Source organism: Pelophylax lessonae, assembly GCF_965119305.1.
Source record: "Pelophylax lessonae genome assembly, chromosome: 4".
NCBI classification, from domain to species: domain Eukaryota; kingdom Metazoa; phylum Chordata; class Amphibia; order Anura; family Ranidae; genus Pelophylax; species Pelophylax lessonae.
In genome coordinates, this window is record NC_138771.1 from 69,907,463 (window position 1) to 69,932,581 (window position 25,119).

Consider the following 25,119-nt stretch of genomic DNA (forward strand, 5'->3'; position numbering starts at 1 on the left):
TGCTTGCTGTGGGGGCACCCGAGCCAAACTGCAACTCCGTGTGTCCATTCAGACAAAGAGCTGCGGTTCGGCCCTGCCCCCGTTTGTTATCTTAATGCATAGAATGCATTAAGATAACAAACCTTCTGCCTTTACAACTCCTTTAAAACATCAAAAAAGTACATGTAGCATTTTAGAGGCACACCACAGCACAAGTTAATGTGGTGTAGCACTGTGAATCAATCGACAAGGTATGTTCCAATGCCACCTGTTACTCCAGTGCGATAGTGTGAAAGCGCCCTAAAGAGAATTGGTCAGGATAAAACCCAAGAGCTGCCAGCACAGAATAGTTTTGAAGGGGCAATATCAGCACACTCATCCTCATCTTTGCTCTACTACATAGTGAGTTATAGAGCCGAACCATGCAGCTGAATATGAACTGCACTAACACTCCATATACACAGATTTGTTCCAAGTCATTGAATCACCAACAGGCAAAGTTGCATCTTCAAAAATATTTTGGCAATGGGGGCTCCCTTATTTCTATATGGCCAGCTTTCTTAGGCAAAATGTGGCTAGTTAGACCTATAGTATGCATGCTATGACATCTTGAGGTGAATCCCTTAGAAATGACAAAACTCTAGTTTAAGATGGTTTTCTTTCTGTTATACAGTAACAGTACATATGCATGTTTTGGAGTTCTGAAATTACTCAGTAGCCTGTTATTAGCCTGCAATTATTCACTAGCCTGTCTGGTGGTGTTAGAACTCAGCTGTCATATCTTATTGAACACAACAGGCATGCAGACACAAGGTCATCCTTGGTAAAGCCAGGAACCACCTCTGTATTATGTAGTTCACATAATGAGACAATGCAACACATTTTCTGACATTTCTTTCAGAAAGGAAGTACAGACCAAGTTTTTGAGAGATTTTCCAACATGTTGGAACATTCTGGCAGTGAAAGCAATCAATCTTTTGACTTTGGAAGAGCTTGTCATCACCCCACTGTCAGGTGCATTGAATGTCACACCTGGCAGTCAGATTCAAGCATTCAAGGCTAGCCTAAAGGAGATGTAAAATGGGAAATTTTAATCCTGGACTCTAAATGATTTACTGCAAGCAATCCGCTCATTTACACACTGTGCTAATGTCACACCTCAGCAATAAGTCAATGAGCATAAGGCTTCAATCACAAAAATCCATGTATTGCAAGTTTGTTAACCCTGCTATTAGGAGAGTTATCACTCAGTAAGAAAATAATTAATCCCCCTTGCAGTTTAGCCCTTAGGCCAGATTCACACTTAGTGTTGCGTAACCCAATGCGTTATCATGCAATAAGGTGGCCCCATTCGGTTTGAATGGAGTGGCAACACTTCAACACCAAAAAAAAAAACAAGCAAACTTGAACATTTTTTTTTTTTTTTTTAATGCATCGCCCCACATAAGGATGGTTAACATATGTGCTTGTTGGTAAGCAAAAACACTCATGCATTGAAGTGAGCTGGCAAGGTGTAATGGGGTGACATTCAAAATAGAATGGACTCGCAACAAAACATGGATCATGTGATGTGGTAAAGCAAGTTTTACCGCACATCACTGCAACGCTCAGGTCTTAATGGGGCCCAAGACTATGTTCTCACGGGAGCTGGTTGCTAAATTAATCCAGGCATGTATTACTAAGCAGATGTTCCACCCAATATCCTAAAAAGAGCCTAAAGAATTAATAGGCTGCTCCAGATTTTGGCGCCATCTTCAAACCTCAGGAAAGTAAACCTCGTTGTCATAGTAGCCATATAAATTCCATATAAAAGTAATTTTTTAGATTCAGTTAGTTCTAAAATGTATAGATGACCAAGAACAATAAAATAAACCTTACCCACTAAAGGAACGGATACCCTAAAGTTGTAATTGTAACAACTTCTGTAGACAAAGAATAAAAATATATGGTTCCAGCCTAAAAGCATACAAAGTTTACAAAGCGAAATTCCTCGTTTAGCGGGAGTCGGACTAAAGTCTAATATTTAGAAAATGTAGGATAAAAAGGTATGATTGCACTGGTACCCTACTGCTCATTTACCAAAACAAAAGTGCAAATTATTTCTAGGTAATTGGATTCAAAAACGAATAAAAACAAGTTGCCATCTTGGATAAAAAAAAAATAAAATAGTTTTGTTAGCCGGGACATAAACTGCTCTATATTTTACAGAAGTCTTTTTACAGTTCGATTTTCATAATACAACCCTTATATATGAAAATGAGAGATGGTGAACATACTAGCAACCATATAAAGCAAACATTTATCACTCATACATGTATGAACACATGAATTTTGCATGGCTATTCAACTTAGATTTCCAAATTTTGGGTGCATACTGAAGGGTTCAATCACTTGCTGGTTTGTTATTACACTCAGATTTTTCATACTCTGCTCTTCCTCAATGTCAGGAAATCACACCCAGCAGCTTTAAACTGAGTGTTTGTACGACTGGACCTCTAGAATCTAGTCATGATCTCTGGCTAGAGACTGCAGAACTGGGCCCATATGAGCTGGAAGAGAAAGAACCTACAAATGTGAACCCAAAACTGAGAATGCTTCTCAGGATGACTTGCCTAGCAAAGGGAATTTGTTACAATGGCTGTTACCCATCACACCTAAATTTCACAGCCAGTGAGGAAGGCTGCCAAGCCACCTAAAATGTATAAAACCAAATCTTATTTATATAAAATCACTTTAGTGGAACTCTAGCCAAACAGTTTCTTGCAAATAACATTTCCAATTCAGTTGGCCTTGCGATTTTGGCCTTTGCCAAAATATGGGGTTGATTTACTAAGACTGGAGAGTACAAAATCTGGTGCAGCTCTGTATAGAAACCAATCTGCTTTTAGCTTTTTTTTTTTTTTTTACCAAAGCTAAATTAAACAAGTTGACGTTCGAAGCGGATTGGCTACCATGCACAGCTGCACCAGAGTGCTCCAATTTAAGTAAAACAACCCCTATTAGAGCAAGGAGGGTGACATTTCTTCTTAAAGTTCACCTACTTTCACACCCTGGTTTCTGGTGTATAAGCAATTATGGGATTACTACAATAGTAATCTGAAATATTTGTATTAGCATTAGTATTTAAAATTACACTTATGTTTGGCCGAGTACATACCCAGACTAAACTTCACTTTAAGCAAATGCCTTTGGACATATGAAAAGGTTTGATTGATCACAGATGACACTCTCAAAACAGTCTGTGCATTGAAGCCTTTCCATAGAGAATTATTTATCAGCTATCTGATACAATACTCAGATATAGTGCAAACTACTGGGTATGGGTAATACAATTGATTGTACAGAAAACAAGTGTTAAAAGCGTGCTTATAAACATGAGCACCCATCGTCTATTACAGTGAACAAACCCATTCTGTATACGAAAACAATATTTTACCTTCCCTGGGAACTCATGATGCTGGAATTACGAGACTCATAGTGCCCCATACCTCACACATGGCCTGCAACTTCATACATATTGGTTTGGATAACCAGCTCCTATCTGCAAGGTGTGCAAAAGGACACGTACACTTTAGGTCAGACGAAAGTGGCTAGCACTAAGGCACTACTGCAATATACCTCATTGTCGTATTTTCTTATAATATGGTATTAGTTCTTAATCTAAATTGGCAGAAGTTCACATACAAATTTAAACCAAAAAAAAAAAAATCAGCAAGTGTTGAGGTCAGTGGTTTTAGATTGTATAGTATGGTAATCCTTTCAAGGTCAATGTTTTTGTCACTGGGTGCTTGAGGTTTTTTTGCAATACAAAAATATGTTTGTAAATTGGTTGCTTCTCGGGTAGTTTCCATAAACTGTTTCTGGAAGGGCTGAAAGAAAGGGTAAAAAAGATAAGGCAATGGCACGTCACCATTAATAACGTAGATATGCAGTTTTTCTAACCAAGTATTTCACAGAGAATTGTGTGTGCTTATCTACAAAGTATCAATTACTGGCTTGGTTTAAAGCAGTGTCTCTTCAGATTTCTCTTCAAACCTTCTTCTTCAAAAAAAAGTTAGTACATCTACTTAATCCGACATTCAAATGTCAAAAGATCCATTAAGTGATTACAACAGCTCTAATCCAAAGGAGAGAAAATGAGCCTTGAACAAAACGATTTGTTCTCAGTTGCTTCCCGAACAAGTTCCTTCTGTTTGTCTACTAAATGAACGAAGCAGCCTGCACCCCGATGGGCAGCCTGGATCACAGCTTGTCGGAACGGAAACTGTCCTCTATTGTGGGGTCTGGCAGGACCATGTCAGGGTCACTTAACATGTTCAGACCATCCAAGCTCAGAGGTCCAAGTTTCAGCTCGTCATCCAACTGAAATGTATTATCTGTGTCAAAGCCCAGTTCGGAAACTCCTGCAACCGCACTTCCAATGTCCTTCGATAAACTGTTGCTTGTATCGTCTGAAAAAAGGATCAAAGAGAACTATGTCAAAACAAGCTTTGCTGTGTTAGTGAGGCTACGCCCAAGGGGGTACAGTTATGCACTTGCCTTGCACCCAGGAGGGCACATTTATACATTGACCCAAAACTCCAACATTTTGGAAGGACATTTCTCCTTGGATCCAGAAAAACATCCTTAAGCCCATACAATTATCTCCCCTCCACTGTCTTTCATGCTACCCCTTCCCCCCTCAAGTAATATAAAATTAGCATTATGCCACATCTTTTAAATGTGGCAAAATGCCTTATACCCAATATTTGAAAGCAGACCCAGTACAGGCGGTCCCCGGGTTAAAAACAAGATAGGGACTGTAGGTTTGTTCTTAAGTCGAATTTGTTTGTATGTCGGAACAGGTAAATTTTTTTAAGTTTAGCTTCAGCCAAAAGAAGCATTTTCAAGTATTATGGATAGCATAAGGAACGGTTAACACACCTGTGCCATTTGTTTTGCTGTCTGTACCCCTGTTCAGAAGATTTCACCTTACTTTCTGTCCCTATGACAATTGGATTTTGAAAATTTTGGGTTGTTGTGGAGACAAGGATTAATGATAAAGCTTCAGTGGAGACACATTTTTCTCATGAGAACTCTTACAGGAGTGAATTTCCCTTCCCTAGGGGTAGATTTCTCCTCACATCCTGTTGTCTCCCTCCGTTTGTAAGTAGGAGTCGTTTCTAAGTCGGATGTTTGTAACCCGGGGACCGCCTGTATCCCACACTTCAGGATGGTGTAGTAGAATGTTCATATTAAGCCATATCTTTAATATTCTTTATATTAATTAGCATATGTATTAATAACAAACTAGTAATTATTGTCAAGCAATAGTTATTTCTAGAAATTTAAGAGTAAAATAGGATATAAAATATGCATATTTAAAAGTTGAACTCTAGATGACCTCTGCACTTCATATTGGTATTTTTTTTTTTTTAATAGTCATAAGCTTACTGGAGGAAAGTTCACTGCAGTTTAGACAGTTTCAGACATCATGTGTAAAGGTATAGACATTCTATTATTATTTTTTATTTATGTTAATTAACTTGATGTATGTCTCCAAACTGCGGCCCTTTGCTGATTTTGTCCACACCTTGGGGCATTATTCGTACCCTGTCAGCAACAGTGGGGCATAGTTCCTGACACTGGGGAACTGTTACTCCCACTAACACCAATGATGGACCACTATTCCTCCCATTGACAGCAACGATGGTGCACTATTCCTCCCATTGACATCAACGATGGCGCACTATTCCTCCCATTGACATCAACGATGGCGCACTATTCCTCCCATTGACATCAACGATGGCGCACTATTTCTCCCATTGACATTAATGATTGCACATAATTCCTCCCATTGATGCCGATGATGGGCACTATTACTCACCCTAATACCAAACATGGGGCACTGTTTACTCCCTCAGACGCTAGGATATTTTCTATTCCCACTGGTCACAGTGCAGCCAACCCCCTCCCCGCCCCCAAAGTTTGAAGGACCATCAACTGGCCCTTTGTTTAGAAAGTTTGGAGACCTCTGGTCTTTACAGCCAATTATAATGTATCACATGTAATCTTTGGTGAAAGATTCTTATATAAGGAGCCTGCGTGCCCTCTTTCTTCGAGCGAATAATTAACTTGCTCCTCCCAGCTGCAACTGACGGCAATAAACCTCCTGCTCTTTTGCGAATCCATAAACAGGAAGTGAGAGGTAGAACGGGTCATGGAAGCAGAGAGATGGGTTCTTCTTACCACCAAAAATAAACAGGAACAATTCCATGATATCTGGTGTGGGTGGATGTATTATTTATTTGAAATAGACAAAATAGACCAAAATTAAACCAAGCTCAGAGCTACCTAATTGCAGCTTATCCAAAAGTTCTTTCGGATAACATGGTCTCTAATTTATACAAGACATTTCCTTCGGAGGGCAAAACCCTTGGCAAAACCTGTGTCTGCACTTTTCATTGGTCGATACAAGGCTGTTTGATTAACATCTAAGCATTTTTGATTCTCGTTTATCCAGTTGACCATCTTGTAAGTTTTTACTCTGTCACTTTCCCTATCTAAAGATCTCCTATACAGAGGTCGATGAATTTTTATACTATAAATTGTACAGATTATGGGGATCAGCCCTTGCAGTCCCCTTGTAAGTGGATATTGTTCTGTGCTAAAATGATTATAATACCAATGCTGTATCACATTTGACTGTATCTACATGCAATGCATGGTTGTATAGGTTTTGTTTTTGAAATAATCAACTAGACCAAGATCTTTTTTTTCTGTCATTTATTTATTTTGTACTTTTAAACATTCCTAATAAAAATGGATTTTTGTAAAATCTTACCGTAAAATCCTTTTCTCTTAAGCTCATTGACAGACGCAGTCCTCTTGATTAATATCAAATTGGGTTATACTGCCCTCTACAGGAGTAGGACACTAGGCAGAAGGAAAACGTTCTGGCCACACCTTAGGGGCAGTCCCAGAGGGTATATCCTCTCTCTCCCTGCTACAGGATGTCAGTTATGTCACAAAGCAGTGTCAGAGAATTTAACCCAACCCAACTCAAAAGTAGAGGGGCGGGTACTGCGTCTGTCAATGAGCTTAAGAGAAAAGGATTTTACGGTAAGATTTTACAAAAATCAATTTTTCTCTGTCGCTCATTGACAGACGCAGTCCTCTTGATTAATATCAAATCGGGACGTCCCAAAGAAGTGCCACAAATGAGGGGTGGGATAACAGAAATCAAAATTTAAATCCAGAAGGCCCAATCGGTGCCGACTAGAAGTCTTAAAGGCTCATCAAACCAAAGGATGAGACTCAACTGAAAATCCAACAGAAAAAAAAACCCTCGAGGTAGACCAACGGTCTCCTCAAATTGCGGCCTGCAGAACCTTGCGGCCAAAAGAGGCATCCGCCGATGCCATCACATCAACTTTATAAAATTTTGTAAAGGTATGAACCGACGACCAGGTAGCCGCCTTGCAAACCTGGACCAATGACGCCTGATGGCGGAAGGCCCAGGAAGCACTAAGCGCCCGAGTGGAGTGCGCCTTAACAGGGAACGGAGGATTCCGACCCTTAATAGAATAAGCCTGTACCACCGTCTGTCTGATCCATTTGGAGATAGTCGCGGCAGATGCAGGCAACCCCTTTTTGGGGCCATCCGTGATCACAAAAAGTGAATCCATTTTACGAAACGAGTCCGTAGTTCGACAAGATAATATGGCCAGTTCTGACACCCTGCGTGCAGAAGTAATGGCCACCAAGAAGGCCACCTTCTGGGATAAAGCAAGGGAATCTCCCTGATATTTTCAAAGGGAGGTTTCTGAAGAACCGACAACACCAAATTAAGATCCCAGGGCGGTAAGGGCGCGCGCACTGGCGGAGCCAAGTGCCGCACCCCCTGGATGAAATTCCGCACCAAGGAATGGGTAGCCAAAGGTTTCTGAAAGAAAATTGCTAACGATGAAACCTGACCCTTGATAGTACTCAAGGCCAGCTTCTGCTCACTCCTTGTTGCAGAAAAGCCAAGATTCGGGTCACCGAATAGGCCCGTGGAGGAAATCCAAAGGATTCGCACCACGCAATATAAGACCTCCATGTGCGATGATAGACTTTTCTAGAAGTCGCTTTCCTTGCTTTAATTAAAGTAGGAATAACTGAAGTTGACAATCCCTTGTCCTTCAGTACCGGAGTCTCAATAGCCAGGCCGTTAAAGCCAGCGATTGTAAAGCAAGATGGAAGATCGGTCTCTGAGACAGCAGAACCTCCCTGAGATGAAGTCTCCAAGGAGCGTCCGCGACCAGTCTGACCAAGTCGGCGTACCAGGCTCGACGAGGTCAGTCCGGAGTTACCAGGATAACTGGAATTCCCTCCATCTTTATCCTGCGAAGAAGTTTCGGCAGTAACTTGAGAGGATGGAAGGCATACCGTAGCTGATACTGCCCCCACGGGGCGATCAGCGCGTCTGCTGAGTCCGCTAGAGGATCGCGGGCGCAAGCTACAAACCTCCGCACCTTCCTGTTGAGCCGAGATGCCAACAGATCCACATCCGGGGTGCCCAAATGGAGGCACAGCTGGTGAAATACCTCTGGATGAAGAGACTATTGCTCTTGATCCAGAATCTGACGGCTGAGATAATCTGCCTGCCAATTTTCCACCCCCGGAATGAATACCGCGGAGAGAGCTGGAACAACTGTTCCGCCCAATGAAGAATGCTGGCCACTTCTATGGCCACCAGGGCACTCTTGGTGCCCCTTGGTGATTGACATAAGCCACGACCGTGGCATTGTCCCATTGGATCGGAACCGGGCTGCCCTGGAGCTGCTCGGTCCAATAAATCAGACAAAGTCTGATCGCTCTCAGTTCCGACACATTTATCGGTAACCTGGAGTTTATCAGAAGAAATGACTTCCTCTGGCTGAGCATCGGAGACCAAAGCCACCAGACCAGAGACTCCCTGGTCCACTCGCTTAACCGGATCCGATTGCCCAGGGAATCGGAATTTCGATTCCATTTGAGAAGAATCTCCTCTTGGAGAATTCGGGTATGAGACTGGGCAAACGGTACTGCCTCTAAGGAGGCCACCATCAGTCCCAGCCAGTTGACAGACAGCGACATCCGAATCGTTGACTGAATCTTCTGGAGTTTCTCCTCTTGCCAAGGATGTATCCAAATTTAGGCCCAGATAGTTCAGTCTCCTGGTGGGAACCAGGGATGATCTTTGGGAAAAGCGAAGAAAACGCTGATGTCCTGCGAAGATGGGGATATGAAGATAGGCATCCTAGATGTCTATGGACGCCAGGAAATCCCCCTGATGCAGGGAGGCCACCACTGTTCGGATGGACTCCATCTCTCCCAAGACCAGAATTGGACGCCCCTTGCCCTCTTTCCTGGGCATTGTGAACAGGTTCGAATAGAACCCCTGAAACTGTCCAAGGAACGGGAACTACCACTCCTTGTTGCATCAAGTCCATTACTGCCCCCCGCAAAGCTTTTAAGCAATCCGGGGATAGTCGAATATTGGAAGGGAAGAATCGCACCGGTGGAAGTGATCGAAACTCGATCTTGTATCCTGACCGTATGACCTCGCGAACCCCTTTGTCCGGGATTCTGGAAAGCCATGGATCCGGAAACCGGTGAAGACGTCCCCCCACCCCAGAGATGGGTGGGGGCGCACCTCCAGGCTGTATTGGACTTATCTTCAGGCTTGGCTGAGCCGGACTTTTGTTTACTCGACCAACGCCCTTTGAGACCCCCTGAAGGGGCTTTGGAGGGCTTTGCCTTATCGCTCGCCCCAGCGGAACGAAAAAACATTTTATGAGCAGAAAAGGAAGGTCCTCGTCTGTTACGAGGTCCTTTACCCTTAGCAGTCTGTGGCAAGAAAGTGCTCTTCCCCCCAGTGAGATCCTTATAATCTCACCCAAACCGGCGATCCCCTTGAAAAGGGAGATTAGCCAACCCATTCTGTCAATGTTAGTGAAACTAAACCAATGGCCTAAGGGTTGACCCTATCAGGGAAAAAATGGAGCGGAATTCCGCTTCCACTCTTCGATCCACCGGATCCCTAAAAGACGGAGCGTCCTCCAACGGGATAACAGTGGCTTTATTTAGTCCACCACTGGTGGTACCGTCCATTTTTTTTTTTTTGAGTGATTCCTCAAACGGATAGCGCCTAGCAATGCGTTTGGAAATAGCAAGGGTTCGTTTTCGGACGACCCCATTTGGGCAAGGGAAACCCTTCGCCATTTTGGTAGGCTTGCTAGTACCAAAAGGAATATCAGTCTCAGCTACCTCTGCCGGTGTAACCTCAAGATTTAAGGTTTCCCGGACAGACACAACTAGTGCATCCACCAAAGCTTCTTCTTGTGCTATGGCGGAGGCAGAAGCGTCCTCCTCACTGTCTGAGGAGACCGTACCTGAGACAACAGCCCCAGAAAAGGGACCTGCGGCTGCAGTGACCAGCTCAGAATCCGTATCTGAAGTATCAGATGAAATAGGGGTAGGTAGGCGGGGGTCGCTTTCTTGACCCCCGTCCCTGACAGGCTACCTCCACCCGGGATACCAAAGACTCCAAAACTGCTGATAATGCATCTATCACAAGTGGGGTACTGGAGGGTCCTGCGGCCACCTCGGGGGGATCAGGTGGGGATACATGTGTGGCAGGGTCCATGATTATACAAGACACTTGCCAGCAAACAAAAAAATAATTGCAAAGAAAAAACATCTCTCTTTTTTTTTTCTTAGTCCCCCAGCGCAATAGCGCCCCTCAGTGTTACCTGCTTGGACCCCAGAGAGAGAGAGAGAGAGAGAGAGAGAGAGAGAGAGAGACCCCAAGGCTCACCACCTGATGCACAGAAGTTTCTATCAACCTGCTCCCAGCACTGTCTGTTACAGACAGGAAGTCTTTGGCTTGCTTTCCCGGGTAAAGGAGGCGGCTCCGCCCCTTACACGCCTTCCGGTGCCTCCCAATTACTCCTCGAGGTGTTTGGTCATCTCAAACATGGCCGCCCCCATGCTGGAGACACAAGGCTACGCCAAGATGGCGGCCCCGCGCGACCTGCGGGAAAATGGCGGCGGCCTGTGGAGGATGGCAGCGGCTTGTGGCAAGATAGCAGCGGCCTGCGGGAGGTAGTCATCGGCCTGTGCGGCCTGCGGGAGGTGTATGGCCTGTGGGAGGATGGCGGCCTGCGGATGGCTGTAGTCCAGGCACAGGCATCGGCCTGTATTGCACCTTATGCATCAGGTAAGATGCTATCACCCTCTTACATGGCCATCCTAATAGTAATGCCAGCCACTGACTTCAGTCATGGTCCCTTACAGGGCCCCTCATACAGTGACTTCCGATTGTCAGCTCCCAAACCAAGCCTTCTGGTTCCTATTCACTAAATCACCCTCAAGAGGGGGATCTGTGACACCCGTTATAGGATAGAGGGGGGATCCAGGATTATAAAGGTCCGGTCATCCCAGGGAGGGGCCCGCGTCCACCCAAAAACCAGACAGGGGGAGAGGGGGAACATTTTACTCACCATACCGGAACAGGCGGGCGCCAACTCCTGACAGAACCCCTCTCCACTGAGGTGGGGGGGCTGTCGACCAATACGGATGCCGTGACTCAGTTTCCAACTGGTCGTCGGCGTCCAGGCGAGACGTTTAACTCGCAGGGTCAGTCCCCGTCCAGTGGGACTATGTCGCGGCCGACCCAGCGAGGAGCTAGGGCCTGCACGCGCTCGTAGGCTGACTGGGGTGACCACTGACTCCTAACATTCAGCCCGTCGCCCAGTTTCAGCATACTTGCTTGAAGTTCTCACAGGAACAACTGGAGAAAAAAGCTGCCTTAAAAAATTTTTCTAAAAAAATCTTGCCAGGACCAAAGATCCCAGCAAGGAACTTAGGTCCTTACTCCTAGCTAGACAGAAAAAAACTGTCATCCTGTAGCAGGGAAAGAGAGGATATACCCTCTGGGACTGCCCCTAAGGTGTGGCCAGAACGTTTTCCTTCTGTCTAGTGTCCTACTCCTGTAGAGGGCAGTATAACCCGATTTGATATTAATCAAGAGGACTGCGTCTGTCAATAAGCGACAGAGAAAAAGAGATTATACAAAATAAAGCTTTGCTAAATGCTGTACACAAATGATCAGCATTGTGCATGATTAGCAATACTGGCTTGGTTTGATTCTAAGTGGAACAGTACCCTAATAGATTTTAAATATTTTATCTGCATAGTCTGGAAGCACACACACATCTCCCCTGCCTAAAACTGCCCATGCAGAGCAAGATTTTTGTTTACTCATTGCCTGTTTAGTAATTAATCGACATAGAAAGGAGTGCACGACCAAAAACTCAATGCAAAAGAGTCCACGATCACCACTCCTTCCTCATCAAGGCTCAACACAGCATAAAACTTGGATGTATTCAGAAACAGTGACTTCATAGATCTATATTAGAACCAGTACTGAACTCTCCTCATGGAGTAACAATCTGTCAGCAGTTACTGAGCCGCAATGGAGTCCATCCAAGTTTTATTCTGAATTGAACCCTAATAAAGGGGTAGTGGCAATGCCCCTGATACTTGTTGACTGGTTTATAAGACTTTTTAACCAATACAATTATTTGTATTTTATTTGCGTTTTGGTCTGGGACCCCTTTCTGTATTTCTATGGTTGAGCTACTGTTGGGTACCCACGTAGGGAAGCCATGCCATGTGGAATCTGCCTCGCCAGAGTGGTTGAGGTTGTTTTTCCTTCATCCGCCTACAAGTCTAAAATTTCTCACTGCCTTTTTGATTATGTTATTCTGGAGTGCTAAATACTTCAGACTACCACCCATGCATCACCAAGTCCATCCCAGTCCTGAAGTTCTTTTTGCCAGTGATCCGAGAACCCACTGCTTGTGGTATCTATTCCCATTTCAGGCACCTGACCCTCCAAACATTATATAATATTTTTTAAGTCAGTCTTTAGAAGTATGACTAGTTATAAAGGAAGCAGAGGGAAACAAAGCTACCCAGGAGTGGATTCAGGAATAACACTCTCCAATGACCTGGGAGGTGCTCTCTGCAAATTCTTGTTACAATGGATTAAACAAAACTAGAAGGAAGGTAAGGAAGTGAACTTTCTCATGGCTGCATATTTTGCTGGCGCTCTCTGGAAAGACCCTATCACCAAACTAAAAAAAATGCAGAAAACAACAACAGGTGTCCGAAATACTTTTTTGCCTTCATTTCCTATCCACAAATGTTGTTTTCTTCACTTACGATGAGTCTCTGAACTTGGTACGAATTTTGACTACGCCAAGAGAGTCAATTCCCTAGTACAGCTTATGCTATCCTTACAATTCATAGTCCTCTCCTCTATAGGGAATGTCTAATTACTCTCTGTGCTGGCCCAGCTCCTATGCCCCTCTCCTCACTACCATACATACCATTTTTTTATGTAGCTGCTGAGAGAGGGGCGCAGGGGAATGTTGTCACTTGAATGACAGCTCTGAGCCTGATGGGGCTGCTGACATCACATCCAAGAAGGAGGCTTACAGCAGTAGTCTCAGGTCTTTTGGATGTTTTCATAAGCGAGGTGTTAAAAAAAAATTAAAAAAAAAAAAAACATTAAAAGCACATATCTTACGGGAAGATTTTTGTTGAAATGAATTGTCTGGAAACAGGGACTCTCTAAGGTGGTAATGTAGTTTAGGAAACATTCCAGGTAAATTAAAAGTAGGATGTCTGCACAAATTTACGAAGTGTTCTCACTCTACCTTTATTCTATGTGTAAAGAGTAGCTCCAGTCTCCCCCAGACAAACACTGCAGCTGATGACTTTTAATATAAGTACACTTACCTGTCCAGGGATCCGGCGTGGTCTTCATCCGAGCCGATTCAACTGGCTTCTGGTCTAGTCACCAACATCTTAAGAGAAACAGACTGTGAAGCCTTGTGGCTTCACAGCCATTTTCCCACAGCGCATGTGCGAGCTGCGCTGCACTTTGTGAATCGTCTCTCAGTCTTCTGGGACCTGTGATGTGTCCTAGAAGGCTGCGGGGCTGATCTTCCACACAGATTGCCATGGAAATCTGACCGGAATTAGGAGTGGGTACCTTTCAAAACCAGGTACCCGCTCCCCCTCTTCCTAAAAAGTGCCAATGAATTGGAAGGAGGGATGCAAAAAAGTAGAACTTCCCCTTTTGGGTGAAGTTTCGCTTTAAACACAATCTCTTGCAGCCAGAATTGGAAATCTTTTTGCTGTGCTTTTGAACAGGGGTGCAGACTCGGTCTCTGCATTCTGTGATTTTGATCCTTTCATGCACAAATATTTCTGGGTGAAGGAAAAGTGGGCTCAGAGAGCTGGTGGAGCTGAAACTAAGAAGCACATTGGCTAAAACTCTTATATGGGTGGATTCTGGGTCACTTAAAGAAGAAGCTTTATCCAGCAGAAACAATTAAAGGACACATGCATTTAGCAGGTAGGAGTTTACATCAACACATTTAAACACAAATTTTAAATGCTTGTCTGTAGAGAACATTTAAAACCCAACGACTCTCATATTATACAGGTTTTTTTTAATATCTGACCAATTTCCTTTGCGGTGAGCCTAAAGCCCCGTACACACTCACCGATTGTTGGCCGAACGATCGGCCGTCTTTTGTCCAGTGATGTCGTGTTGGTTGAAAAGTGCTCAAGACTGCACACAAATTTTGTCGGCCAACAACAACCAGCTTCAGAAGTGATGTCATGTGATGGTTAACTTTCCGTGTGTTTTTTCTTCTCTGAGCATGCCCAGTCTTGCTCATCTGGCTTTTGTCGGCCGAAATCTGTACTGACTGACTAACAATCGGCCGTTCTGGTGTTGGCCAACAAAAATTTTATAGCATGCAGACCAGATTTTGTTCGGCCGAAAAGTCGCAGTCGGTTGTCGGAAGCATCATACCAACAAGCCGACAATCGGCCAAATATTTACGGCCGACAATCGGTACGTGTGTACGGGCCTTTAGAGTGCATTAAGTTTATGATTGACACACTGTGTATGATGTTGTTCACACATGTGACTAATCTACACTAGAGCAGGACTGATGTGAAAAAAGTTTACATTTTGTGTGTCCAGTAAGTTATCCAAGCTAAATGATTACACACAATCTTGTTAATGTTCCCACTGAAAATTATTAATGCAAAAACATTTTCGTAAATTCAAATTTTATTTGTTGCAGTCTCCTTATGGGATGTAAAGCATGTTTTGTTCAACATCCTGTTTTTCTGGTCATTGAAGGATTCATCCACTATTCATGTGAACCAACATCCTGTATCCTGTGATTGTAGTTTGGTAATGGGTAAGCCAAATGTATCAACTCCCTGATACCCCTCACAGCATTATTCATTACCACCTAGATATTTCATATCATTCTGTTCTCAATGAGAGCTAACCTGTTAAGATAATGTTCGGAACACTTCCCCCATAGTTGGAATACAAGTAGCTTGACCGCAGCTGGAAGGGGTCCTGGAGGTTTCCATGACTCCCTCCTAGTCCCATCATGGCTGCCTGGGAGTACTGGAGATTCATATTCGGATCAAAGAAATTTGTGTTGGGTAGAGAATTGCTCGGACTCTCGTACATATCATATGCTTCTTGCTGAAAAATAAATAAAAATTACTCAGTATCAAGAAGGCCAGTAAAATATGTGTGACATAGAAGTTGAATAAAACACATCTCTTTCCATAAATGATGAGCAAAACATTTAACCACTTCCGGACCGGCCACTGTGTATTTATGTGGCTGGCATAACCCCAGTATTTCATTACATAGCTGGCAATCGTGAATCTGATAAAAAGTGGTCCCGGCAGCGGATTCGCCACAGGATCACTTTTATGGGCAGCGGGAGAGGTGCCCACCGCTTCCCGGTCGTTTTCCCCGCTTACTGGTGCTGTCGGTATCGATGAAAATGATCGGACCTGGATGCACGAGTGGGCAGGATGGCCCCCACTCTATGCCCCTGGAGGACCTGAGCGACGTCAAACGTCACTTCCGCCCAATGGCCAGAAAAGTAGCAAAAAAAGCAAAAGTAATGACCTTTTTTTTTTTTGCTTTTAAGTCTAAATAAAAGATCTGGTCTTTTTGACCCCAGATCTCTCATTAAGGCCCCTTTCACACTTGTGTGACTTGTCATGCGATTTGGGACTACAAAATCGCATGACAAGTCGTTCTCCATTATTTCTAGTGAGTACCATTCATATCTGTGGGACTTGAAGTTGCACCGACTTCAAAGTAGTCCCTGCACTACTTTGGTGCGATTTTGATGCGTTTTGAGACCACAGACATTCAAGCCCAGTCAACCTCGCATCAAAATAGAGTCAAAATCGCGGTAAAATCGTTTTAAGTCGCACAAGTGTGAAAGGGGCCTAAAGAGGACCTGTCATACTTATTTCTATTACAAGGGATGTTTACATTTTTAAAAGGGACAGTGTAAAAATAAAAAGGAAAACAAAGAAGCGAACGCATACGCAAGTCACGCCCACATGTGTAAACGGTGTTCAACCCACACATGTAAGGTATCGCGGCGATCGTTCGAACGAGAGCAATAATTCTAGCACAAGAGCTCCTCTAACTTCAGACAGGTAACCTGAAAAAATGGTTAAAGCGTCGCCTATGGAGATTTTTTTAAAGTACCCTAATTTGTTGCCATTCCATGTGTGCGCAATAAACAGGTACAACTTATTTAGGAGGATTTGTGTTGTACCTGAGTCCAGTCACTTCACTGGGTATATGTAAGGGTTTACATCCACTTTAAGGCCTCGTTCACACATAGTTAAAAGTGGAACTTCACTCTCTCAATCAACATTGACTATTTGTATTCCTTATGCTGCTAGCATTAGAAAATATATATATTTTTTTTATCCATTTCTAAAGTTACTTTCTGATTTGCCCAAATGAGGTCATGCACCCCAGAAGTCTATAGGGGAGAGGGGCTTTCTCAGCTAAGCACACCTTCCTGCCTGCATGTCTGAGCTAAGGGCAGATGGATTCCAGAAAGTAAATGCTACATGAATCATTTGCCCTTATGGACACCGCTAGAAATGCTAGAGGGTGTTTTTCAAAGTAATTTCTCAGCGCAATAAAGCATGGAGACATGAATGGATGGGTGAGTTTCCTTTGAATACTAAACATTTTTTTAATAATGTTTTTATTTTGTGGTGTTCAGATTAATTGTAGATCCTCCTTAAGCCTACATTCGTGGGAGGGCTGCGTTTGTGCAGGCCATCTCATTCATGTCAATCAGGACGCAGCGGCTGCACAGACACAGCCGCTGCTGCTAATTTGACAGTCATGTGAGTGTCTGTGTTTAGGAACCAGCACCCACAAAGATGTCAAACCGATAGCAGTGTTTGTGTCCATGCAGCTGCTGTGTCCCAATGGACATGAATGGGACTGCCTGTACAGGGATGCATGGAACACCCGTGCTGGCCAACACAGCCCTCACACGGGTGTATGCTCTTTGAAATTAAACAAACTGTAATCTGTTGAAATGCATGTTAATCAATGGACTAACCTGGTGCCATAGGTACTTTCCTTGTCTATTGGGTTGTTGCTGATCAAGGAAGGCATCGGCAAAGAAGCCACTCAAAGAGTTCTATGGAAAAGAAAATACAAAATACACGTGTATGATTAACAGGCTAACACTCTAGGCCACTGGGCTGTCAATTCTTGAACATTTCATTTTCTAACCAAACTGGAAGTGCTCTTCAATGGCCCATGAACTCAAGCCTTTGGCAACCTACATAGCCTCCTTCGGGTGCACGCCGCTCTTACTGATAGATTGCCGATCCTCCATATTCTTGGCAGGTGTCATACACAAGCTGTTTTGTGGCCGGCTCCCACTCTTCTCTTTCTTTCTTAACACATAGACACAGGGAGAGGAGCCTTTAGCCGAGTGGATTACATCTGGTGGCATTCATACAGGGTGGATGAAGGTGGTGTCATTCCGGGAGCATGTGAGTGCATATTGTGTCATTTTATCTTTATTTAGCAAAGAAGTTTACTGAACTACTGGGGCTTGTGCTTCCATGATCTGTTTTTTGTTTAGATTGCAGCCATCCTTTAAATTGCCAAAACAAGGACTGTGGACAAAGACCCTGATATAGTGAAGGCTGCAACACTGGTTCAGGTTTTTGTTTGACTGGTCATACAAGAGTGCGAGAGTGGGATTATTGGTGATCTGGTAAAAAAAGAAAATTCTGATTTTTGTGATTGAGAGTACAATATGATTGCGAACAGTGGCCCTCACCAGGGCTTTTCTTCCTCAAGGAATAGGTACAGGAACTCTCCCCTTTCGGAGCCACATCTTGTCTCTGCCCCGTACCAACCTCAGAGCACTGTTTCTTGATTCCACCCCCTACCCGCCTCCCTTTTGTGGTGCTAAGTAATTTGAATGGAATTTGTTAATAACAATAAAGGCAGTAAAATAGATCCCCTGTAGCCAGAAACAATAAACGCCTTGGCAACAGTAGACTTTGAATAACCAGCATCAATGGACTCTCCAGCAGCCAGCAACAAAAGACCAACTCCCTCAACAGTAGATCCTCCCCAGCAACGATGGTCCCCTAGCAACATAAGATAGATCCCCTCTAGCATCAATTACATACATTCAGTGCTGGAGGTGCAGGAACTGCGTTTCCCCGCGTTCTAGCTGAAAAAAAGCTCTGGCCCTCCATCTTCAAAAGTTTAAGCACTCCTAATTTAATCATTCATTCAAATGAAAAAAAAAAAAAAAAAATTGAGATTGTTTTTTTAAAAGTACCATTAAACGCAAAAATTTGCCATAAAACCTATTTATAACACTCATAAATGAGAACATAGAAATTGTTATATTTCGAAAGAAAGTGTGATATTCCTCTAACATCCTCAGTGCCTTACTGCAAAATATGTCCTCATATGTTGACATAGGTTGACAGAAGGCTGGACAGGAAGACCGAAGCATCTACAAAAACACACTTCCCCATAAGTATAATTTTCTATCCAATGTGCTCAATTTGTCGATCTTTTAGTCTTAACCTTTTTGTTCTAAATCCTTACTGACAAAACAATTTAATCAACTCAACCATGACAGCGTGTGAAAAAATAAAACAAACGAGGACACGCAACTCATGCTAAACGTGATCAACGGAGAGGTAAATGGGAGGAAATCAGAACACTGATTACACCTCGGGTACTATACTCACATTAGCCAAATTGAGATCCAGAGGAGGGCACGGCACAGGTGAGGGAGGCTGTAAATTGTGCGATTCATGAGGATCGTGTATTTGTTGTAGTGGATGCTGGGACTGGTCTTGGTACATAGGATATGGTGGAGGAGGTTCCAGTGGTGGCAAAGAAAGGGGACTCCGGTCCATAGCAACTCCCTAGCAAAGTAAAAATATGATCACTTAACATGAAAATAGCCAAGGGCATCTAGGCAGCAGGTTGTTTCTTGCAAAATTACATACAGAAGTGGCTCGATCGTATTATTTTTATCTAAAGTGTAGTGACATTTTTTTTTTTTATTAAGTAGGGAATGCATAAAATCCCTGTGAGGCTTTTGTTTTGCTGTCCATGTCCCATTGATTTCTGTACACTTCCTCTTCAGGAGTCAGTACAGGAAGTGCCAGGAAGCATCTGCATATGAAGTTTAAATTCCCTCTAATGAAAGCCATACATTGTGCAATCTTCTTTCCTTCAACCACGATTTGAAAGAAAAAAAAAAATCGCTGTCCTTTGGGCTATTGTATTCTGACAGCGAGAAGTTTCCCCACCGTCAGAATACAATGATTGCTGGTGGCTACGGCTGCTGGCAGTGATCACCCACATAAAATCCAACAGGCTGGTTGTACTGAAGTCGAATGGTGGATCCACTTCAGTGCTACTAGTCTGCCAATAGATCGTCTGGTTCAGTAGGAATTTCGATCTGTCTATGGTCGGCTCCAGACAGTGATAACCAGTATGTTTCCATTTGATTATTTCTCCACATCTCTTGTTCTGGTGACAACCTTGCGGTCCCTACTGAGTGCAACAAATTCCTTGGCAGTCTAAAGCTGGCTTTGCGCCCAATGATTTCTTTCATTCAGCCCGCAGGCTGAACAAACAAAATCTATCAGATACATAAACTAGATGGACCAATTTCCTGCTGTGATCATTGTATTCTGACAGCCGGGGCCACTGGATGTCAGAATACTCAAACCATGCTGGCATCTGATTGGATGTAGGTGCAGTTCAGCCAACAATTCTTCCCCCAGCTCCATCATTTTTGAAGGACATCAGGTGGAGGGGTGCCTTCAAGGGCACCCACTGATTGAATTATGGCTGCTTTGTTAGGAGTGTATGGTCAGCTTCAGTTGGAACATTTCCCTCACCCAGAGACAAACCACCACCATGATGTTTGCAATCATGTTTGGAGTCATCAAGCAATAACAGCAAATAACTTATTATTGGTTAACATGCTTTATAACAGGGGTGTATAACCTATGGCCCAAGATGGCTAAGAATGCGGCCCAAAAGAAAATCATAAATTTGCCTAAAAATGTTGATTTTTTTTTAATGCATTTACACTTAGGGGCCGAAGAAAAATGTATCAGTGTCCCTTTACTGGACTTTTACAAGTTTTATCTTCCCAAAGAAAATCTCCCCCTCTTTGCAATCACGCCTTATTTAGGTCATCAGTTTTCAGCAGCAGGTACATTTGGGAGCAACTATTTTCAAGCACACCAAGGAAAAAATCAGAACTAAAATATCTGATGAGCGCCTCGAGAATTTTTTGAGAATTGCTACTCCATCTATCCAAGCAAATATTAATGCATTTATTTATCAAAAACAGTCAAAAATTGCACTCGTTTTATGTTGCCCTCTTACTTTTATAATAAACATATTACAAAAAAAAATGGATTTTTGTAAGATCTTACCGTAAAATCCTTTTCTCTTAGCTCATTGACAGACGTAGTCCTCGGTGATACACCACCTTCGGGTTATGTTGCCTCCACAGGAGCAGGACTAGACAGGAAATTAAAAAGCTCTGGCCACACCCTAGGGGCAGTCCCAGAGGGTATATCCTCTCTCTCCCTGCCTCAGCAAATCAGTTATGTGAAAAAGCAGTCTTTAGAGATTTTAACCCAACCCAACTCAAAAACAGAGGGGCGGGGACTACGTCTGTCAATGAGCTAAGAGAAAAGGATTTTACGGTAAGATCTTACAAAAATCCATTTTTCTCTAGCGCTCATTGACAGACGTAGTCCTCGGTGATACACCACCTTCGGGACGTCCCAGAGCAGTATCACAAATGAGGGGTGGGAAAATGGAAATCAAATCCCAATCTAGAAGGCCCAACCGGTGCCAACTAGAAGTTTACAATGCTCATCCTTAATGATGAGACTCAACAAAAAAGAGAAAAATTTTTTTTTTTTTTTTTTTTTTCAAACAGAAAAAAACCCTCGAGGTAGACCACCGGTCTCCTCAAATTGCGGCCTGCAAAACCTTGCGGCCAAATGAGGCATCCGCCGATGCCGTCACATCAATTTTATAGAATTTTGTAAAGGTATGTACCGACGACCAGATGGCCGCCTTACATACCTGGACCACTGACGCCTGATGGCGAAAGGCCCAGGAAGTACTGAGCGCTCGAGTGGAGTGCGCCCTAACAGGGAACGGAGGACTCTGACCCTTAATAGAATAAGCCTGTACCACCGTTTGTCTAATCCATTTGGCAATGGTCGCGGCAGATGCAGGCAAACCCTTTCTGGGGCCATCCGTGATCACAAAAAGTGAATCCGTCTTACGGAATGATTCCGTAGCTTTCAGGTATACCCTGATTGCCCGAACCACATCTAAGGAATGCAACGCATGTTCCCGATGATGCTTGGGCTGAGGACACAAGGAAGGTAGTACAATATCTTCATTCAGATGAAAATCTGAAACCACCTTAGGAAGAAAAGATGGCTTAGGATGAAGTACTACCTTATCCCTATGAATCACTAGGTATGGGGACTGGCATGATAATGCAGCCAGTTCTGACACCCTGCGAGCAGAAGTAATAGCCACCAAGAAGGCCACCTTCTGGGATAAAGTAAGCAAGGGAATCTCCCTGATGTTTTCAAAGGGAGGTTTCTGTAGAACCGACAAAACCAAATTAAGATCCCAGGGCGGTAAGGGCGCGCGGACTGGAGGAGCCAGGTGCCGCACCCCCTGGATGAAATTCCGCACCAAGGACTTGGTAGCTAAAGGTTTCTGAAAGAAGATTGCTAATGCTGAAACTTGACCCTTGATGGTGCTCAAGGCTAGCTTCTGCTCAACCCCTTGTTGCAAAAAGGCCAATATTCGAGTCACCGAATAGGTACGTGGAGGAAATCCTAAAGATTCGCACCACGCAATATAAGTCTTCCATGTGTGATAATAGACCTTGCTGGAAGTCGCTTTCCTTGCTTTAATAAGGGTAGGAATGACTGAAGTAGACAAACCTCTGTCCTTCAGTACTTGGGTCTCAATGGCCAGGCCATTAAACCCAGCGACTGTAAAGCATGATGGTAAATTGGTCCTTGAGACCACAGACACTCCCTGAGACGAAGTTCCCACGGAACGTCTGCGACTAGCATGTCCAAGTCGGCCAGGCCGGCTTGAGGAGGCCAGCCTAGAATTTCTAGGACCACTGGCGCTGATAGAATCTGAACCAGGCGTCCCTAGAGGTATCTGGCCCCGACCATCCGAGAAAGTCTGGTCGTTTTCTGTTCCCACACATTTATCAGATACCTGATTGTTATCAGGAAGGGTGATCTTTTCTGGTTGAACCTCAGGGACCGAAGTCACCCGACTAGAGGCTACTTGGCCTATCTGGTCAACCAGATCCGATTCCTGTGAAGTATAGGGACTAATCTTAGGAAAAGGTAAAGGAAAAGATCTATTCAGGGAACGGTAACTACCGCTTCCTGTAGTACTTAAATGTTGGAAGGGAAGAATCGCACCGGTAGTAGTGGTTGAAGCTCGATCTAATGTCCTGAATACCGGTGAAAACGTCCCCCCACCCTGAAACCGGGTGGGGGCGCACCTTCAGGCTGTGTACTCCTTTGCTTCGGGTTTGGCTGGGTTGGTCCTCTGCTTGTCCGACCAGCCCTTCTTGAACCCTCCTGGAGGAGTCTTGCCTTTCCCGCTAGTACCAGCCGGGCGCCCTTTATGGGCGGTAAAGAAAGGTCCTCGCTTGTTGCGAGGTCCCTTAGCTTTAGCAGCCTGTGGCAAAAAAGTGCTCTTGCCCCCAGTGGCATCCTTGATGATTTCATCTAGGTTGGCCCCAAATAGACGATTCCCCTGAAAAGGGAGATTTGTCAAGGTCTTTTTGGAACCTAGGTCAGCTGACCAGCATTTTAACCACAGCACACGTCTGAGGATCACCGCTGACATAGATGCATGCCCTAATAAGGGAGTAGTGTCCAAGGCTGCGTCACAGATAAACTGTAGCCCTTGTATAATCTGTTCCATCAAATCAGATGTCTCCTGGGGAATATCTTTTCCCCTAAGGTCTTGGCGTACCATTTTCGCCCATTCCGTAAGTGTCTGGGAAACTAGACCAATAACAATTACTGGTCTAAATGCTGAACCTATCAGAGAGAAGATGGTGCGGGACTCCGCTTCCATCTTTCGATCCACCGGATCCTTAAAGGACGAAGTGTCCTCCACTGGGATAACCGTGGCTTTATTCAGCCTGGAAATAGGTGGATCCACCACCGGTGGTACCGTCCATTTCTTAATGATGGATTCCTCAAACGGATAGCGTCTAGCAATACGCTTGGAAATAGTAAAGGTACGTTTAGAATGCTCCCATTCTCCTTTAATCTGATTACCGAAACATTTGGGTACAGGAAAAACCTTCACCGTTTTGATGGGCTTATTAGTACCAAAAGGAATCTCTGTTTCAGTTGCCTCTGCCGGTAAAGCCTCAAGTTTTAAGGTTTCCTGCACTGCCACAACTAGTGCGTCCACCAATGCTTCTTCCTGAATTATAGCAGGAGAAGAAGCGTCCTCCTCACTGTCTGAGGGGGCTTTACCTGGGATAACAGCCTTTGCAGAGGAACCTGCAACTGCAGTAACCATTTCTGAATCAGAGTCAGAGGTGTCAGATAGTATAGGGGTAGGCGGGGGTCGCTTCCTTGACCCCCGTCCCTGACAGGCCGCCTCCACCCGAGCCACCATAGACTCCAAAATTGCTGTAAATGACTCTACACTCTGTGCACCGGCGGGTCCCGTGGCCCCCTCGAGGGAAACAGGTGGGGGAATATGTGTGGCAGGGTCCATGATAATTCCAGTCACTTCCTGGATAATATAATTCAAAAATAAAAAACTTTTTTTTTTTTTTTCCAGACCCCCAGCGCCACAAAAAGCCCCTTAGTGTTACCTGCTAGGGATCCCTATCGATCGAGAGAGAGAGAGAGAGATAGACCCCCAGGCTCACCACTTGATGCTCAAAGTTTAACTGCAACAGGTTACAGCGCTGTCTTGACAAACAGGAAGTCTTTTGGCTGGCTGCCCAGGAAGAAAGGAGGCGGCTCCGCCCCTCTGCACGCCTTCCGGCGCCTCCCCTAGCTCCACGAGGTGTTTGGATCACCTCAAACATGGCCGCCCCCATGCTGGAGACACGAGGCTACGCCAAAATGGCGGCTCGTGCGATCCAGCAAAAAAAATGGCGGCGGCCTGTACTGAATAGCGGTGTGCTGCAGGGCACACAACACTCTCTCTGCATGGGGATTTGGCGTGGTTGGCGGTACCGGCCCTGGCGGACCGCATGGCCATTCGGGAGGCCTGCTAATAGCTGGAGATCTGATTAGGAAGGCAGTCTACATGTCCGTGGCTTCTGACTGGTAGGTAGCTTATTCTTATCACCGTAAGATTCCCAGAATGCCACAGATTATAATCTTTTTAACATGTATACAATTAGATTGTTAGCTCCCAAACCAAGCCTCCTGGCTTTTTGCACATAAAATCACACTCAAAGTAGGAGGATCTGTGTCATTTATAGGATAGAGAGGGACTCTATCTTACCATACAGAGAGGGGCCCGCGTTCACCACAAGACCCGTCAGGGGAAAAGGGGGAACATACTACTCACCATACCGGAACCAGGCGGGCACCAACTCCTGACAGTACCCCTCTCCACCGGGGCGGGAGGGCTGT

At 44.3% G+C, this 25,119-nt stretch overlaps 1 protein-coding gene across 2 annotated transcripts in view; it reads right to left on the reverse strand.

The window, feature by feature from the left end:
• Positions 1–3,155: 3,155 nt before the first annotated feature.
• CRTC3 (CREB regulated transcription coactivator 3) overlaps positions 3,156–25,119 on the reverse strand; it is a 309,654-nt gene continuing 287,690 nt past the window's right edge. For both annotated transcript variants that reach the window (XM_082253380.1, XM_082253379.1), the window contains 4 exons: positions 19,159–19,338; positions 17,490–17,570; positions 15,370–15,574; positions 3,156–4,430 (listed from right to left, as the gene is read on the reverse strand). In XM_082253380.1, coding sequence (XP_082109506.1) covers positions 4,222–4,430; positions 15,370–15,574; positions 17,490–17,570; positions 19,159–19,338 — 675 coding nt within the window. In that variant the 3' untranslated portion in view covers positions 3,156–4,221. The remainder of the gene's footprint in view (positions 4,431–15,369; positions 15,575–17,489; positions 17,571–19,158; positions 19,339–25,119) is intronic.